This window comes from Felis catus, chromosome A3, assembly GCF_018350175.1.
Source record: "Felis catus isolate Fca126 chromosome A3, F.catus_Fca126_mat1.0, whole genome shotgun sequence".
Lineage (NCBI taxonomy): Eukaryota > Metazoa > Chordata > Mammalia > Carnivora > Felidae > Felis > Felis catus.
The window spans coordinates 107836496-107851534 of NC_058370.1; the positions used below are offsets into that span (position 1 = coordinate 107836496).

Here is a 15039-nt window from a genome sequence, read left to right on the forward strand (position 1 = left end):
TTAGGACTCCATTGGTTTTGAGATCCATTTCCCATACCTCACTAGACTCTATAGTTAGTGCATTTTTCATTTTCTTTCTTCGCTGGCTTTTACCACATATCCATCTTGCCTCCAAAACCTCTTTCTGGTGATGCATATTTCTTGCTCTTATCCCTTTTCCAGTTCCACAGCCAAGTTTCATTATTTCTACCTTGGTAGTCTCCTTCTTCCTCTGACATCACATTCTACACTCAGTACTTTATGCCTCTTCCAAAGTAATTTTTTCTGCTAGCTAATTCAGTGCTGTCATAGCTTTCATCAAAAGTCTATAATGGTTGACCATTACCATCTGGGGTACTCAAATTTTCACGACCATTTATCAAGCTGGTCTGAGCTACACCATCCATCCACCTGACACTATCAATCAGTGTAAACAGCAAATTTTGCCATGCTGACTTACACTTTACTTCAGCCAGGCTGTCACTCCCAGCTCTGCAGCTTGCCCTTTGTTCTTCTGTTAGAATCTCTCTTCTCAAATCTTACAGAGTTCTTTCCCAAGACTTTTACTAATGATGGTTCCATATTCAGTGCTACTTATTGTACATACAGCTTATCAATGCATTTACATATTAACTTTTTTATTTTGGGTTTAATTCAAGTTATTTTCTTGTAAATATTATATTTTAATTTGTATGTCAATATGTACGTGTTACATTATTATTCATCTTTAGGATTTATGTTGCATGTTTCCTGGTAGACCACAAGGTAGGTGTTTAATAAGTCCCTACTGATGATGTTAACCTTGGACTAGACGCCTGATTTGTCCTAGAAGTGTACTTTACAAATGGTAACATGGCACAGATTATGATCTTAGTCACTTTGTGACTTCATACCGGTTATTTAACCTATCCAAGCCTCAGTTTCATAATCTGAGAAATGGGGGTGATAAAATCTACCATAGGAGTTTGTTATAAGGATGAGGGGGAAAATGTATTCTGAGTGCCTAGTAGCATGTCTGACAAGTAGTACATCTTTCAGAAATGGTTGTTTATTGTTAAAATAGATGCTATGTTTTAATTCATTTAGAGGGGAAAAGGGAAATGATTCTTACTCTGACACAGGACTACATTAATCTTTTCTGTCTCTAGGTTGAATATATTTCAGGAAAAGTTTTCTTCACCACCTGTTCTGACTTAAATATGCTGAAAAAATTAAAATCTGCAGAAAGATTATTTTTGCTGATTAAAAAGCAGTTTCCACTTAATGTTTCTTCTGTAAGTAAAGGTACAGTATATGCCTATTGCTTTTACCCACATGATATATTGTACTCCAAAGTTTTCTGCTTGATAATTAATTTGTATCCATTTCATATTTTTAAGATTCATTCATACCTGTGGAATCATCAATTATGTATTTTTCTGTATTTCCTGAATATTATCACCATATTAATCATGTTATCACCTAATTGTGTCTCTTTGCAACCTGCTACCTATTTTCTGAGTCACATTTCTTCTGTTTTAATTATGATCAGACACCTTCTCTAAAGATACATGTGATCAGTTGCTTCTGTTTAGATTTAGAGGTGTATAATAACCCGGAATGCATGGTTTTAGTAAGTTGATCAAAACTATCACTTCGTACTTTTTAACTGATGAATTATATAATTGGAAAAAATACTATGTTATAAAATTTCCTGTTTGGGTGACCTTAAATTTAAAGTTTTGAATAAACTTATGCCCATTAATAAAGCATTACAGCTTAAGGGAGTTAAGAGATTCCCTCTTCGCTCTCTAATTTTATACACATGCTGCTAAAATAATTTAAGGATCTTAATAGAAGCACCAAAAATAGTCAGATACTGCTAGACTAAACATTGCCTTAAACTTCATTTTAATTGCTGATCGTGCACAAGAGATCATGTAATATTACAGTCTGCACTAAACTGTGTCAGTAAAGATATAAATGGTAAGAAATCAAGACAGGGCAGAAATGTGGTTTTAAAGCAAATCCTAAGGTGTTATACCATGGGGTCGATATAATTTCATCCCAGCATTCTACATTCTCATCTTTAGAGAACACTGTAATTATTGTTGGGTCATCTTGATGACCCTTCTTCATCGAAAAAAGATTACATTGTGTTGCGCGTGCTGACAGTCCCTAACTTATGAATGGGTTGTGTATCTGAAATGTTGCTTTATGAAAACTCATTTTATGATGTATGCTAATAGTGTATGGTTTAAGATAGTCTCAAGATTCATTTGCTCTTGTTTCAGAGCTTTGTTTTGTACTTTATTCTGTTTTTTAACTTAGTTTTTATAGGCAAGATCTGCATTATTTCAAAGATCAATACATACTCTAGGCCTATGCTTATATTGAAGATATAGATATATATTATCATAAGACAACTGATCTTGCTAAAATACATGATAATTCTATAGGATTTTAAAATAATTTGATATTAATTATGAAATATAAGAATGAACTTTAGTGCCACCTGGGTGGCTTAGTCGGTTAAGCGTCCGACTCTTGGTTTCGGCTCAGGTCATAACCTCACAGTTTGTGATTTGGAGCCCCACGTCGGGCTCTGTGCTGCCAGTGCTGGGCTCTGTGCTGCTGGTGTGGAGTCTGCTTGTGATTCTCTCTCTCTCCCCCTCTCTCTCTGCCCCTCCCCGCTCACGCGCTGACTTGCTCTCTCTCAAAATAATAAACTTTGTTTAAAAAAAAAGAATGAACTTTATCCTGCACAATATTTTTATGTTAAATTATATAAACTCCAGGTGAAGGTGAATTCACTATTCATGTAGCAGTTTAATAAAACTGATTTTAAAGAAATAAAGGTAATGGAATTTGGGGGTGATGGATGTAATGGACTGTCTTTAAAGCTTCAATAGAGGATTAACTGACATCTTACTTATTTAGGAAAAATATTAAGTGAGATACAGAGACTTATAAATGATGATCCAGAAAGTTGGTTGAATGCCATCTCAACTTGGAAAAGTCTTCTTGAACTTGATGCAAAAAAGGACAAACTTTTTCAAAGAGCTGCTAACCCACCAAAAAGAAAAGTGGAGGAAAATGACATCATCAATGCTAAGAAATTAAAAACAGAACAATTGCAAGAGTTACAAGAGAGTGGGGAATGCCCGCTGGAAAAGCAAACGGAAGAAGAAACACAGGAGCAAGGAGATTTTTTCACTGAAAGAGAAAAATCTCAAGAAGCATTTCAAAACGATGTAGTAAAAGCAGCTGATGCCAAAAACCAGAGCAACCTGACGTTCAGAGTTTCCTGTCGCTGCAGTGGAGCTATTGCAAAGACCTTTACTGCACAGGTACACTTGCCTCCCAAGGTGGGGTTCCCTCAAAGAATTAACTACTCCTTAGCTTTAAAATGAGATGACAGCCTTTCACGGAACAGTTAAGTAGGCCGAGGCACATCACTAGGCCTAATGTCATATAATTAAATCTCTTTAAAAAATGCATTCTTTTTTTTTTAATTTTTAATGTTTATTTATTTTGAGAGAGAGCGCGGGAAAGGGGCAGAGAGAGAGAGAGAGAGAGGGAGGGAGAATGCTAAGCAGGCTCTACGCTGCCAACACAGAACCCAGTGCAGCGTTCAAGCTCTCAGAAGGTGAGGTCGTGACCTGAGCGGAGATCACGAGTCAGACACTTAACCGACTGAGCCACCCAGGCGCCCCTAAAAATGCATTTGCCTTTTTAACTTCACCTCAGATGCTTTAAGGGTAATAGTATGCCATTCCATGTAATCACCTCCGTTTTTTCCTTTCTCGCTCAAAGTTTCCCTTAAACTCATAGGTATTCTTGACGTTTGGAAATCCTGTGTTGTTGTCCTAACCTTTTGGGTTTTCTCTTCAGTTCAGTCCTGTGTTTATTAAATGGCTGCTCTGCGCTCTGCCTTGTGTGTGTGATTGTCACCAGGACCCAGACTGCAAATACACAAATACACAAGACACTCGAGGTCTCCGTGAGAGCGAATACCACGGTTTCCTTCAAAACACTTTGTTACTCGGCCCTTACAAAGTTCAGTGATGTCAGGGGGCAAAGGTCTGAGTCCTTTCACCAGCCTTAAAATCAGATAAACCCTAAAGTTTGAGTCTAATGCTACTGTTCTGGTAATTTGTAAACATACAGGATTGTAGTTGCTGAAATAGTTCATCTTTCACTTTGCATTTGTTTGCTAAAACCCACAATGACCATTTTTATCAATTCACAATCTGGTTATTTCAGCTCTCTAAAGTTACAAGAAGACAGATTACACATGAGGAAGCATCAGTGCCATAAGATATTTTGGGGGGTGAAGAGGTCAAATGCAGCCTGCTTGCCTTGAACAGAAAATGCTTTAGTGTCATATTCTTATATTGCAGCCCTAAGTTACCATCAAATAGTCTGACCTGATTTTTCTGCATGCTCTCTTAGTTTTTGCTTACATTTAAACATAAAATTTTCAGTTTTAGTGCTCCTTTCTGTAACTTTCTGCTTTTCCAGGAGGTAGGAAGAATAACTGGAATTGCTCTTATGAAACAGTTTGGATGGAAAGCAGATTTGAGGAATCCAAATTTAGAGGTACTGCATGTTCATTTTATCCTCTGTGCCTATAACCTAATTGTTTAAAGACCACGTCAGCTATCCTTATTGTACTTTTCAGTTTTTCTTCGAGTTTTTAAAAAGCATGTCTGCGTGGATCCAGCAGTCTCTTTTCTCTTTAATAGTGGAGTAGTGCAGATAATTTTCCTAGTATTTTTCACTGTAAAAATGTCTTATCCAAATAAGATGTTTGGGGTTGGAATTACTTTGCCACAGTTGAATTTTAGAGATGACCTCTACAATCACTAGAATATGTAACAAATCTCTAAAATAGAAAATTCTATAAATAAATAAATAAATCTAGCTAATGTTAAAAAAAAAAGGAAAATGAATAGAAAACAAAAATGCCCACTCAAAATTCAATAGTATGTTAATATGGCTTTGTTAGGATTCTGGGATTATGTTTTTCTTTTTTTTCTCTATTTTCAAAATTAATTTAATTAGGTTTCACTGCTTTTCATTGGAAGAAAGTAAAACACTTATATGGGGAAACCAATGCTAGCCATAAAAAATATTCTTCACTTTTTTGAAAACTATCTGATAAATTTGACAGGTGGTTTAGTCCTTTTCATGATTCATTGATTCATAAATTTATTCTTATATAGCTTTAAATAGAATAATAGCTGGCCATATTAGAACATTTTGTGTTGTTTCATTTTTTAATGTTTCTATTTGGTATTTTCACTTTTACAAAGTAATGCCTGGTGTATGTCCTTCATTACTGTCATGAAAAATATTTTGACCCCAAGAATGTTGTAACATGAGGGGGTCCTCCTCCCAGTTCCCCTCACCAGTTCCCTTATCTTGTGCTTTGCCAGTTTCAGTCTCCCCATTTCCCCTTGGCCCCATCTCACTGTCTGAGAATTAGTTTCCTCATAGTTTTAGCTCCTAAATAAATATAGCTAATTTAATTCCTATCAGTATTTAATGTAATTAATAATAGCTATTATTGGTAGAAATAACACAGAGCAAAATTGACAACAGTAAAAATCACACAGTAAAATTTGTGAACAAAATTAACAGAAGAATCAAATCTTAACAGATTTTATTTGATAAAATTAATAGAAAAATTATAGTGGGAGAAGCTATTCTCAATAATATTTGATATATAAAAATATCAGTATATCTTACCTTTAGTATCAATTTTAAATAGAAAAGAATCCTAATAAATACTTTTGCCAAAATGAATAATGCATAACATTGGAAAGTTTACTTTGCTGATCAAGGATTTAATGGACTAACTGGAGTCCACTCCAGATCATTCGGTATGTAATAAAAATTTGTCAATATTGGAGTAATTCTAATTAAACTATAGAGTAAAAATAACTTTAGGGTGAAAGTATCAGGGATCAAATGCTCTTGAGATCAAACAACGAAGTTAGAATATTCCATAAACTTCATCAAACTATACAAAAGTAAGATTCTAACTTTTAAAATTTAATTGGGCTACTAATTATAACTTGAGACATTTAAATCCTCTTTGTGGCCTAACAGAGGAAGGGTAATGGAGAGAAAGAAACTCACCCACGGATAGCAGAGAGAGAAAAGATTACCCTTGCTATAATATCTTTGGCCTGAAGAAAATTTTGTTACCCTGGAAATATGTGTAGCCTATGATGATCCTGTGTGACCTCAAGTCTCAATTTGAAGTTAAAATTAAGGTGGGAAGAATTAAGGTTAGAAAGTCTTCTCTAACCCCAAATGCTGAAAAGTCTGACCCAGTCATAGTTCAGAGAACCCCAGGGAAGAAAGAACCCAAGATGTCTTCAGAACATGATTCTCCATATATAATACCTCGTATACTGAACTATCCTCAGAATCTTCCTATGGAATGTACTGAAAATTTACTTTGCCTCTGCCCAAGAAAAAATATTATAGTGGGGCACCTGGGTGGCTCAGTTGGTTAAGGATCTGACTTCGGCTCAGGTCACGATCTCACAGTTTGTGAGTTTGAGCCCCGCATCGGGCTCTGCACTGGCAATGCAGAGCCTGCTTGGGATTCTCTCTCCCTCTTTCTCTCTGCCCCTCCCCGACTTGTGCTCTCTCTCTTAGAATGAATGAAAAAATAAAAAAATTTAAAATATATATATATATAATGGGACATTTTTCCATATATTATAAACAAGGCCTTAGAATTTTTTAATATAGATTATTTAAAAAATTAAAAGTAAAATAAAAGATAACATTTAGATTATATACAGCTTCAGAATAGAAGTTTTCAAATTGTCAGTGCATTTGGTAATGCATTTCCTGTTCTGTTCTAACTTCTCTATTTGTTCTTTCAGATCTTCATACATCTAAATGACATTTACTCTGTGGTGGGAATCCCTGTGTTCAGGTAGATACTGTTCTGTAAGCTTCTGGTTTGTCCCTTAGAGTTTGTGAAAATAAGAACTTTATGCTCTTATTTATAGTATAAGACATCGATGTAACAGAGCGGGGCTAAGGACAAAGCATTGGAGTTCTCTACTTGAGCCAGTAAAGTGTTTTCTTAGTACGTAACGCATATGATTTAATCTGGCCAGTTAGAGCTCTAAAAGATTTGATTATAATCATGCACTGATTACATGATTCGTACTGAAAAATTATATCTAATTATTTCTATTATTAAATGATTTTCACAGGCCCTTCGTCTGTTGGCATCTGGAGTTTTTATTAAAATAGAAAACACAGCACATTTCTTAAAATTCACGTTTACACATTCTACAAATTTTATTGCCATTATTCTTTTATCGTGGGAGAGTATTTCCAACTTTTATTTTTATTTTTTAATTATTTTTTTAATGTTTATTTTTGAGAGAGAGAGAGTGAGTGGGGGAGGGGCAGAGAGAGAGGGAGACACAGAATCCGAAGCAGGCTCCAGGCTCGGAGCTGTCAGCACAGAGCCCGATGTGGGGCTCGAACTCATGAACTGTCAGATCGTGACCTGAGCAAAGTCAGACGCTTAACCAACTGAGCCACCCAGGCACCCCTGTTTCCAGTTTTTAAAATCTACTGCAGGTATCTCTCTAATCTTGCAGGGTACTATATAATAATAAATGCAAATGATTCATTTCCTTATTTCAAAATATCTGTTGAACACTTACATAACAGGTATTTTTCTAGATGCTTTAAGAAGAGAGAGCTAGTTGGATGAAAACAGTGATTTCCAGTTCCTTGGAAGCATGTAGATATTGTTGGCATCTTAATGAAAAACATTTTATATGCACATCCCTGTTTACGTAGTATAATGTGATTTAGATACCCTTTTTCTAGATTCTAGGCATGGAGTATTTTCAAAGATTATAAAAATTCTATAGGAATACCCCATTTTCCCTAAGCTCACATTTATGCATCTGTAAGCCCAAAGCAGGATGTAAAAAAAGAATGCTTAAGGTTATTGTAATAGCTTTTATCAAGCTTGCTTTTTCATTACATTGGAAAGATAGAAATAATATTTTGAAAACCTCCATCAAATCTGGAAACATTGATAGTAGCAGTAATGAAGCAAAGGATAAAGTATGCAGTGGTACATAATGGAGGCCAGTGAACTCATCTGGGAGATGTCTGCTTCAGCCCTTCATTCCATAAATTATTTTAGACAATGCAATGTCATGCTTCATTTCATCTTTTGAGAAAGATGCAAATGAGCAAAAAGCAAACTTACAAAAGGGATTTTTTTCTAGAAAACAGATTTCAAGGGTTAGCATCCATTCAGCCCTACTTCCCATACCGCATCTCTATCACAGTATGTTCTTCTTGATGACTCCAGCAAGAAAAGGTCTATTCCACATGGGAAGACAGGGAAGTATATTAACACTTGAGAAATACTTCCCTCATATGTGATTAGATTTTTCTAAGTTAAATACCTAAGAGTTTAAATTTCAGTTGTCTTACAAATGTACCTTTCTGAAATACCACACTGGCTGGTCAGACGAGGTGCCAATGAAAAAAGGGATTTTTGTCGTAAGGTTAAAATATTCTGTAACTTAGGGCAACTTAGTGTATGTTAGATGAATATATAAGGAGGAGGTCACAGATACAACAGGTTAATCAGTTTGTTTATATCACACTTTTCTTTAACATACATTAATATTGGGTACGTCATCAGGTTCTTTTCTTTGTAGGGTTCCTTTGGCCAGCCGAGCTTACATCAAGACAGCAGGCCTGAGGTCTACCATAGCATGGGCACTGGCCTCCCTGGCTGAAATTCAGGTGAGGAAGTGTTTTCATCTTATGATAGCAAGGTCCTTTCTGTAATCAACTGATTGATGGGCATCTTGGTTGCTCTTTGTTTTTCCCTTCTTTTCATTTCTCTTTTTCTTCTACCCTTCTCTTTCTCTTGCCATTACACTTCTGAACTGCTACAGCGATATTTTTATATATTGTTGAACTTCTGAGAGTGTTCTGGCTATGAAAATGCTGAGTCCAAAGATAGCTGCGTTTTTATGATTCCTAATCTCTTATGTCACAATCATGTGGTCTGTAAATCCTCCACTTCTTAAAATTTAAGTTTTTCTCTGTGACCAAGATCTTGATAATTTTTGTAAATGTTCTGTGGACATAAGAAAGTAATTTTATTTTTTAGTCAACAAATGTCTGCTATATTAATGTTTTACTATCTGCACAATTCTGAAAGAGGTATTTCAAAATCTCATCATGTTAACCGTATTTGCATTTTTGTTAGTCGTCAGCTGTGGTCTAGTTTGGTATATGCACATTTATGACTTACTGCTTCATCAGGAATGGTGCCTTTTCATTGTAACATAAAGTTCTCTTTATCTTGATTAGTGAGTTTCAACTTAAATTTCATTGTGTCTTATTAATAGTTTTTTAGTCCTTTCTTTTTCTTTGCATTTGCTGCATTTCTCTGCCATTGCTTTATTTTCAGCTTTGCTTTCAGTATGTTTTTTTGTTTGTTTGTTTTTTGTTTTGTTTTTTATACGGATACCCAGCTCTGTTTTTATCCCATTCGATGGTCCCTGTCCTCCAGGGAGGGAATTCAGTGTTTATGACACACACTTGATTGTGTTCCTCCTATTTTACTCTGTTTACAACTTCTGACACTGTTTGTTTTTACTGGTTTGATCAAGTTACTTGATAATCATTTCATTGCTCTCCTTGAGGTTGGAAATTATACTTTATTGTTCTGTTCCACTAATGGTTCAGGTTGCCAGCTCTCTTAATTAGACACGTGGGACTCTGCTGTTGCTTTAAAACAAGATATCAACTCTTTCCTGTGTCAGGACACTGTTTTTACCACCCAAATCCTCTAAGCTTACCCTCTTCCCTAGCACAGTATGAGGCCTCTCGAGTGCTTTTCTTCTCTTCTCCTGACCCCCCTTTACTCCTCCCTACAATGAGACCTTTGAAACGTTTTTGCACCCTTCCACTATCAGCCCCCAACTACTAGATTGTAGTAAATTATTTATCATGTGTAAGAATTTTCCTTGCAATACACCCCTTGTGTTTCAAAAGTTCTTATTTAGCACTTATATTACACAGCCTGTCCTTAGTCATTAAGGTATCACTGTGCGCGCGCGCACACACACACACACACACACACACACACACACACACACACTTTTTCGTATAAGCAAAGACGTGTTGCAAGGTGTATCATTCCTCCCCACTGTTCTTCCCTGTTTGAGGTCTCTGCTCTGGTTTATTTGTCACTTGGTCAAAGTCTTTTCTTAGGCAATTTCTTCAAGTGTGGTGTCCAAGTAGTACATAGTCAGAAATTCCTATACAGCCTCAAATTTGTGTTTCATCCTGGGGTACAGACCCATCTCGGCTGGCTTTAAGAGTTGTGTCAGTCCCCTGCCCTCAGAGGTCTGTAGACGCTGTCCCTTTGTCATTTAGTTTCCTGTGTTCCAGGTGAGCGGTATGTGCCAGTAGGATTTCCTTTTCCTTTAGAGCTGCTTAGGGGCTTGTAAGACTTTTCTCTTTAATCCTCCAAAGTGTGGGAATATTAGCAGGATATACTTACATATGTGTGTTTTCTATTCAGCCCAAGCTGAGTTCTAATTCTGGTTACACCACTTCCTGGAAAACTTTGGGCAAGATATTTATATTTAACATCTGCGTGCCTCAGTTTCTCATTTGCAAGATGAAAATAACAGTCTCCTAGGATCATGCGAGGATTAAGTGAATTAGCATGAATTAAATGGTTTAGAACAGTGTGTGATATATAGGAGGTGTTTAAGTATTCGCTGCTGCTATGCCAGTAGTAAGTGTAATAATTACAAAAGTTATTGTTACTATTTCTCTGGCTCAGGCACTCTTTCTTTCATTATTTAATTATTATTGTCCCGGCTGTTTTGCTTTAGTGGCTTTTACCTTAAACTACTTTCTTTTCCTGCTTCCGAAATTATAAACACATTAAGCCTCCTGGAGCTAGTCTCCCAAGTTGCCTATCCTCTCTCCAGAACATGGTTTCCGTGTTTCCATAGTTTGAGTCGACGTTTTGACTTATTCTTGAATGTTATCTTCCAGGCTATAACAGGAGTCATAGAATTATGTTCTCCTTTATTCATTGGAATGTTTTAGCTTGAAAATCATTGTTTTTTGGCTTTGAAAAGTTTTGTGTGTGTACTACATCTGAATATCTCCAGAAGCCCTTACCTCTTTTCTTCAGATACTTACCTATGTCCTGCAGGAGTTCTGTTTCATTAGATGTGTGTTCAGATTGTTCTGCCTGTCTACTCTCTCACTACTGGTAGACGCCTACCCTTTAGATTTACCTTTTTTTTTTTTTTGGCTCACTGGGAGTCAATTGTGGTTACTAAAATATTTGAAATGGCTAACATCCTAAAAGTGCTACAAGGCAAGTGGATCTGTGGCACTACCGGGCTTGGCAGTGGAAGGAGAATCTGTCAGCCGTGCTGAAAACTTTTTCTAGGTGAACACTTTTCTGTTCACTGGTCTCCCGGCAGATCTGTAGATCGCCGAAGACCGGGTTCTCCCCGGTTGCAGTGATTTCCCCGTCTGGGCTCCAGCGCTCGTCTCTAATCCCCCATCCAGCCTTGGCAAAGAGGCCTCATGGAGTTCCTTCTTCCAGGACCCAAACCAAGCCCAGGGCTTCTCTTGGCATTAGTTGCCTCTAGGTCTGAGCATCACTTGGGCTCAGGGGAAGTAAAGAGCTTGGAGGTGAGAGAAAAGAAGAAAGCTGCTTTAAGATTATCATGTTCCCAGAATCCATGATTTTCTTTGTTATTTGATTTTAATCTTTAGTCCAAATCTCTTTTAGTCTAAGGAGAGAGTTACCAAAACGCCAGTGATCTCACCACAGTTTATATAACAACATGTATATGTGTGTGTGTGTATTATATAAATATAAATTTATATAACCACCTACAAATTTGAAATGTTACCTTTATCTTGATATAAACATCCATTTGTCCGAAAAGTAGAAAAGTAAATTAAATATATCCAAAGATGATGCTTGTTAAAACTTTCCCTTACTGTCAGTTTGCCTTGCCAGAACCGAGAGTAAGGAATGTTTCTCTAAATGTGACCACCAGCATCGGAATGTTAAAACATGTAAGAAGTTGCACAGCACAGTTGTTTTGGAGGAGTTTAGTCAAGACCCACAGTGTAAACGATCCCAGTACTCAGCCTTGATCCAGTCCCCTCTAGGGAGCATGGTACCCAGAGCAGCGCGTAGACAGCTCAACCTTGGGTAAGCCAGTGCTGTTAGCAGTGGGATCTAAACATGAGGATGTTAGATATTTTTCATGTTTACCACACACTGTCCTCCTTCCTACATATCCTCAAAAGGAAGGGGCCCCTGGGTGGCTCAGTCAATTAAGCGTCCAACTCTTGATTTCAGCTCAGGTCATGATCTCGTGGTTTGTGGGTTTAAGCCCCACATCAGGCTCTGAGCTGGCAGTGTAGAGCCTGCTTGGGATTCCCTCTCTCTCGCTGCCCCTTCCCCACTTGTGCTTTCTCTCTCAAAATAAATAAATAAAACAAAAAAAAAATCCTCATAAGGAAAACCAAGTTCTGTAAGTTTTAGTTACTAATATCAGAAATGCTTGTCTGCTTCTGCCTGTGTACCCAAATGTCACAGCAAGACAAGGTCCTATGATAACGTAAAGACATTTATAGATACTAAGGTCAGATTACCTCATTCAGCGAGAACCATGTTGGAGAGGGGAAGAGCACAGTGTTTGACACACATCAAAATCTTAACAAAAATTAGTTCTCATACCATTGTTATTTTTGACTAAATTTTAACTAAATTCTTTCTACTTGCCGCCCCTTCGTGGGGGCATCCATAGGATACTCTCCTTAGAATTTCCTGCTGGAGCTTTCCCTCTCCTGAACGACATTGTGCTTCTTTCCATTAGGTGTCCTCTGGCTCTGACCGAAACCTGGCTGTCCATTGAGGGCTCTGCTTCCTCTATAGACCTATCAAGGGACCAAGGGCCTGGAGGTGGTAGGTGTCCTGCTTGAGCCTCTCTGCTCTTCTGCCCAGAACCTCTCTGTGCCTTTGAAGCACGTGCCGGGAAGTTATCCCAGTCGTAGGCAGACCTCTCTTCTATCATTTCTAACAGAGTATGGGCCACTATGCCTGTCATAGTTCTTCATGATTTCAGAATCCGCTCTGTAACCTGACCCTTTAGTCTCTTGGCTTCCCTACCTCTGACGATCTGCCCTGCTCAGATCCTGTACCTCATCGTGCCCAGAGGCTGAATCTCAATTTCAAGAATCCTGCTCTTAGCACCTTCCTCCTTCCCGTTCAGCAACTCTGGTGTCCTGCCACACAGTTCCTTAGCCCCCGCAGGGGGTTAGTCATTTGCCCTCACCACCCTCCATCGCTCCTCACCCGTCCTCATCGCTGCTTCACGGCTTGGATTCTGCGTTCTACCATGACAGTCATTTCCTTGCCCACGCTTTTCACTCTCCCGCTCCTTATTTAACTTAAATACTGGAATCAGCAGAGAACGTCAGCGGGTTCTCCTCGCCGAATCTACCAGCATGCTGGAACCTGCACCCACATGCTTTGCCTCATCGCCATCACAACAAGGGAGCTGTCCTTGTTTCACTCCAGTGCTTGGGGGCCGGACTCCATCGCCTCGTGCCCACTCGAGGACTTTCTCTCTGCTGCGCATGCCCATCAGCACATATACTTGATTTAGTATCTTGTAATTTAAGAAAATAGCCCTTTCCTGAACCCACATGCTCCTTCTCTGCTTCCCTTTACAGAAAAACTCTTAAAAATAGTTGTCCATATTTGGTGTCGCCACTTCCTCCCATCCCCTGTCTCCTGGGCCCGCTGCCGTCAGGCTGTCATCACCAACACGCCACTGACACTGCTCATCACACTTACCTGCTAGCACTTTGATACTGTCATCACTCTCCTTGTTGAAACATGTTTCTCCACTTTTTTTGGAACACCGCTCTGGCTCTCCTCCTACATCAGTATGTGCTGCTGTCAGTATGCAAGGCTGAATCTTCATCTACCAACATCTATACTTAGGAGATCACCAGGGTCCAACCCATAGACTTTTCTTTTTTAACTTCTCTCACATTCTCGATGACTCATGTAGTTCTGATGCTTTAAATATCGTTTATGACTAACACAGAGTGTTCCCAACTTCATGTCTGTAGCCTGAACCTCTCCCCTGAACTCCAGACCCATATGTTCAACAAATCACTTGACATCCATACTTGCTCTAAGAGGCATCTCAAAATTTAACTTGTCCGGAGCCATACTCCTGTCTCCTTCAAAGCTTCTCCTCCCCATCTCTTCCCATCTCAGTAACAGGGAAGTCCATTCTTCCAGTTGCTCAGGTCAAAACCTTTAGTCATTTCCAACTATTGTCATTCTTTAACATTCCACATCCAGTCCATCCCATTGGCTCCACCTTTAAAATATATCTAGAATGTAACCACTTCTCATCACTTGTACCAATACCACTCTTAATTCAAGTCACCATCATCTCTTGCTGGTGTCCCCTAACTAGCCTCCCTTTTAACACTCTTACCCTTCTCTGGTCCATTCTCAGCAGAGCAGCCAGAGTGAGCCCTTTGAAGTGTAATGTCCTGTTACTCCTCTGCTCAGATCCTTCCAGTCGTTTCCCATTCTTCAGAAGGCAACCAGAATCCTTACGGTACCTACAAGATGTGACGTAATGAGACATCCCTCCCCCAGAACAGGAAAAATTAGTTTTTTCTCCAAATTTCCTGTTTTCCCAGGCACAAGTAGGATTACACTTTCTTCGCCCCTTCAAACTGCGTGTGTCATGTGACTGACATGCTTTAGCCCATTAAATGTTGGTGGAAGTAATGTGTCTCATTTCTAGATGGCACCTTTAGGAAAGTACACGATTTGTCATGCTTCTTTTTCCCCTCTGATGGCAGTGCTCTGGATGGTGACCACTTCATGAGTTTGGCTTCCAGAAGCCCAGATGTCCTTCTGTGGAGATGTAGCATTAGCTATGTGTTGTTTTCAACCTCTGAGATTTGGGGATT

General features: G+C 38.4%; 1 protein-coding gene across 4 annotated transcripts in view; it reads left to right on the forward strand.

The window, feature by feature from the left end:
• THUMPD2 (THUMP domain containing 2) overlaps positions 1 to 15039 on the forward strand; it is a 35744-nt gene that overhangs the window by 7280 nt on the left and 13425 nt on the right. For 2 of the 4 annotated variants that reach the window (XM_019827646.3, XM_003984301.6), the window contains exons 2-6: positions 1128 to 1263; positions 2899 to 3308; positions 4483 to 4560; positions 6867 to 6919; positions 8688 to 8775. In XM_019827646.3, the coding sequence (XP_019683205.2) occupies positions 1128 to 1263; positions 2899 to 3308; positions 4483 to 4560; positions 6867 to 6919; positions 8688 to 8775 (765 nt within the window). Of the gene's footprint in view, positions 1 to 1127; positions 1264 to 2898; positions 3327 to 4482; positions 4561 to 6866; positions 6920 to 8687; positions 8776 to 15039 lie in introns of all 4 variants that reach the window. The other 2 variants (XM_006930344.5, XM_006930345.5) reach the window with 2 other exon arrangements.